This window comes from Frankliniella occidentalis, unplaced genomic scaffold (genome assembly GCF_000697945.3).
Source record: "Frankliniella occidentalis isolate FOCC.00 unplaced genomic scaffold, Focc_3.1 Scaffold164, whole genome shotgun sequence".
NCBI lineage: Eukaryota > Metazoa > Arthropoda > Insecta > Thysanoptera > Thripidae > Frankliniella > Frankliniella occidentalis.
The window spans coordinates 338,967-342,153 of NW_026267290.1; the positions used below are offsets into that span (position 1 = coordinate 338,967).

Genomic DNA, 3,187 nt, shown 5'->3' on the forward strand with positions numbered 1-3,187 from the left:
CCCTGCCTCGCCCGATTTTAGTCCGATGCGCATCGGACTAAGCCCGATAACAGTCCTGGTACGGTCATGAGGTACGGACGAGTCCGAATTGTGTCCACTAACAGACCCAGTTGGGCAGAGCTCCTCTTATTCGACCATCCCCAAGGCGAACTTCAAAGCCAAATTTTGTTTAAGTCCCCTTTCAAAGTTAAATTTGGTCAATAACTTATTGTGATGGAAGACTGAATTTAGTATCGGTGTCTGCATTTATATTTCTGTGTCAGCTCGCTCTCTTCATTTATAATCAAAAATCTAATGTTAAGTCTTGCATATGTAGTTTAAAGTTCACTTCATTACTTTTGTTGTTAGATAAATTTTGTTTTATTGTATTGTATCGCACTCAAGTTGACATCGTAAAGCGTCCCTTGCCTACATTATTGTCGAAAACCGCATTCGTGTACGTCGTTTCGTTCGCCCACTACAGAGCACGACGCTTTGTCTACAGAGCGAGTAGTTGAAGAGGCGGCCCGATGGCATTGTCTCCAAGAAGTCAGCGTGGCTCAGTTGGTTAGAGCGTCGGTAAGGAAAGGACAAGTCCGAAGAGCAGGGATTCGAATACTCGTCTTCTCTGCTTTTTCTCGGGCCTCCCTTTAGTGCGGGTCCGAAACGAGTCCGATGTCGCACCAGAACAGAGCATCGGACATGTTCCGAAAAGTGGCTTATTTTACGTCTTTTCGGGCTTGTCCGAAAGACGGATTTCGGACGGAGTCCGATGAGGGACATATTCCGGAACTTCTCATTTCTAAACGGGGGTCGGAGCCTAGGCTAGCGGCAGGTGCTTCACGAATTAGTTGTTTTCGAAGGATTTGGAAAGGTAAGGTCAAAATATTGAATTGGGGCACTCGAAAAGTAAACTCGGGAGTATTTTCCGCCAATATTCGTCGTCAAAGGGTTTAACTACACCCGTATACATTGGTGTTATTCTGTGCATTTGAGTATAACTAAAACCAAACATTAGCGGAAAATACTCCTACGTTTACTTTTCGAGTGCCCCAATTCAACATTTTGACCTTACCTTTCCAAATACTTCGAAAACAACTAATTCTTGATGCAGCTGCCGCTAGCCTAGGCTCCGACCATAGTCAACATAACCTCCAAAGGCACCACGTTTGTTATTGTTGTGAAATCGTATTTCAACGGTCGGTAAGGTACCAAAATATTCCTAAAAATCATCTTATGCCATTCTGTGCCGATATCAATCATAAGAAACACCCACTTTGCTGTTTTGAGGAAATTGTCAGCGGAACGTTTTCTGCGACTTAGCGCAGGCGTCCCGAACCCGCCCCGAGCCCTGCCGAATGACCGTGGCGCGGCGGACAGCGCGGCGTTGAGGCAGAAGGAGGTGACGGATCGAGCTGAAACTTTACGCGGCCATACAATCGACCTTCCTCTATCAGATGCTGCTTTCGGATTTTAAATAGGTGGAATCGTTTAGGAGAAAATGAGCCGCACATTTGGCCGTGCAGGCCCTGGCCTGCCCGTCGTTGCCTCTCCATCCCCTTCTACTCCATGGTGAAAGGGGGCAACAAAGAAACACGGGCTGGTCCAAAAAGTATAGTAAAAAAAACATTGTTATAATGGTTTCCGAAGGGGTGCTGTACCTCGTGAAAGTATATTCCTTCGACCGAAAATTTTGTCCGTTCGACTCTATCTTGCACCGTTTGGGTGCTGGAGTGTTGTTTTCGACGAAAATGCGGTGAAAATGACCATGTTGCACATAAGACGAACAGGGAGGCGTTCAATCGTAAAGCATCATCGAAAGTACCCCCCCCCCCCCCAAAAAAAAAAAAAATTAAAAAATGGTCATTCTGAGTCGGGGACTGCCCTCGGATTCGCCGTATCTTTAACTGTTTCGGAGATAGAGGTGGATATATTTAAAACAATCGCAAAAAGTCAAGCTTTAAGGCTGTCTAACAAACGATAATTTAAAAACTGCCCTTTGTTATTTCTTTTGTTCTTCCGTTAAGCAGAAGAGTGGGGTGTAGTCACGGTGTTGCCCCGTTACATTCTTTTCTTATGTCCAAGGTATCCCTAGGACCGCAGGCCCTTTCACCGGAAGCCTTAGTTTACTCAAATATGCAAAGTGACTTACAGTGACCAAACGCCGCCGGCAGCCCAAGCTAGGCCCGGCCCCCCACCGAACGGAGTTGCTAGCGGAGCGTAGTATCCGTAAAGAAAATTAAAACGAGGGTACTAACCGAGGCATCGCCAAATTGTCCGAAGCTGAGCCGGTGAGTGTGTGTGTACGTACCTGATACAGTGCGACTGGTTTGAGCGGGCCGCAGGCCCACTACATTATTTGATGAAGTTCTTCATTAAATCGCGCGCCGGCAGGCCAAGCAGACCCGGCCCCTGCTGAACGGAGTTGCCGGCGCAGCGAAGCGGAGCTGGCAACTCCGTTTGGCAGAAGGGCGGGCCTGCTTGTTTATGTAGAAGAGGTACAAATCTCATAGGACCGGAGGACCTCCCGGAAGCCTAAGTTTATCCAAATATGTGAAATGGCCTTTGGATTATAGATCGGGCTAACCTAACGCCGCTGACAGGGCAAGTAGGTCCGGTCCCTGCCTCCTGCCGAACGGTATCACAAGCGAAGCAGAGTCAAACTGGCAGCTCCGTTAGGCAGAAGGACGTGCAAGCTTGTTTTATTTGGCTCTACTAACAGTTAAAAGAAAACGTTACCGTTTTAAAACTTGAGATGGGTACCAAGAAATCCAAAATGGCATTAACGAGGGTCCCCCCGTCGTCATGCAGTACATAGGAAACGTTTGCAAAGTGAAACAGGCTCTCTTTGTCCTTACATTTTTCGATGCCGTAGTACTTTGCCACTAATTTCGTCTTCAACTGCAAACAAGACATAAAAAGAATTCAGGTGTAAACAAAATATGTACCGGCAGTATTACTTAGCAACACATGCAACTAAATTGTACGTCACACCGCCCCTACGGCCCTTTTTAGCCCGCCCTTCTGCTTTTAAACAAGCAGGCCCGCCCTTCCGCCAAACGGAGTTGCCAGCTCCGCTTCGCTGCGCCGGCAACTCCGTTCGGCAGGGGACGGGCCTGCTTGGCCTGCCGGCGGCGACGCTCGGGCCTGCGGCCCGGCCGTTGTTGCTAAATTTGCTGAAAAACATAATCAAATAATATAGCGGGCC

At 47.8% G+C, this 3,187-nt stretch overlaps 1 protein-coding gene across 7 annotated transcripts in view; it reads right to left on the reverse strand.

Moving 5' to 3' along the window:
* LOC127750282 (uncharacterized) overlaps positions 1–3,187 on the reverse strand; it is a 69,028-nt gene that overhangs the window by 26,226 nt on the left and 39,615 nt on the right. For all 7 annotated transcript variants that reach the window (XM_052271512.1, XM_052271517.1, XM_052271518.1 and 4 more), the window contains one exon: positions 2,719–2,880. In XM_052271512.1, coding sequence (XP_052127472.1) covers positions 2,719–2,880 — 162 coding nt within the window. The remainder of the gene's footprint in view (positions 1–2,718; positions 2,881–3,187) is intronic.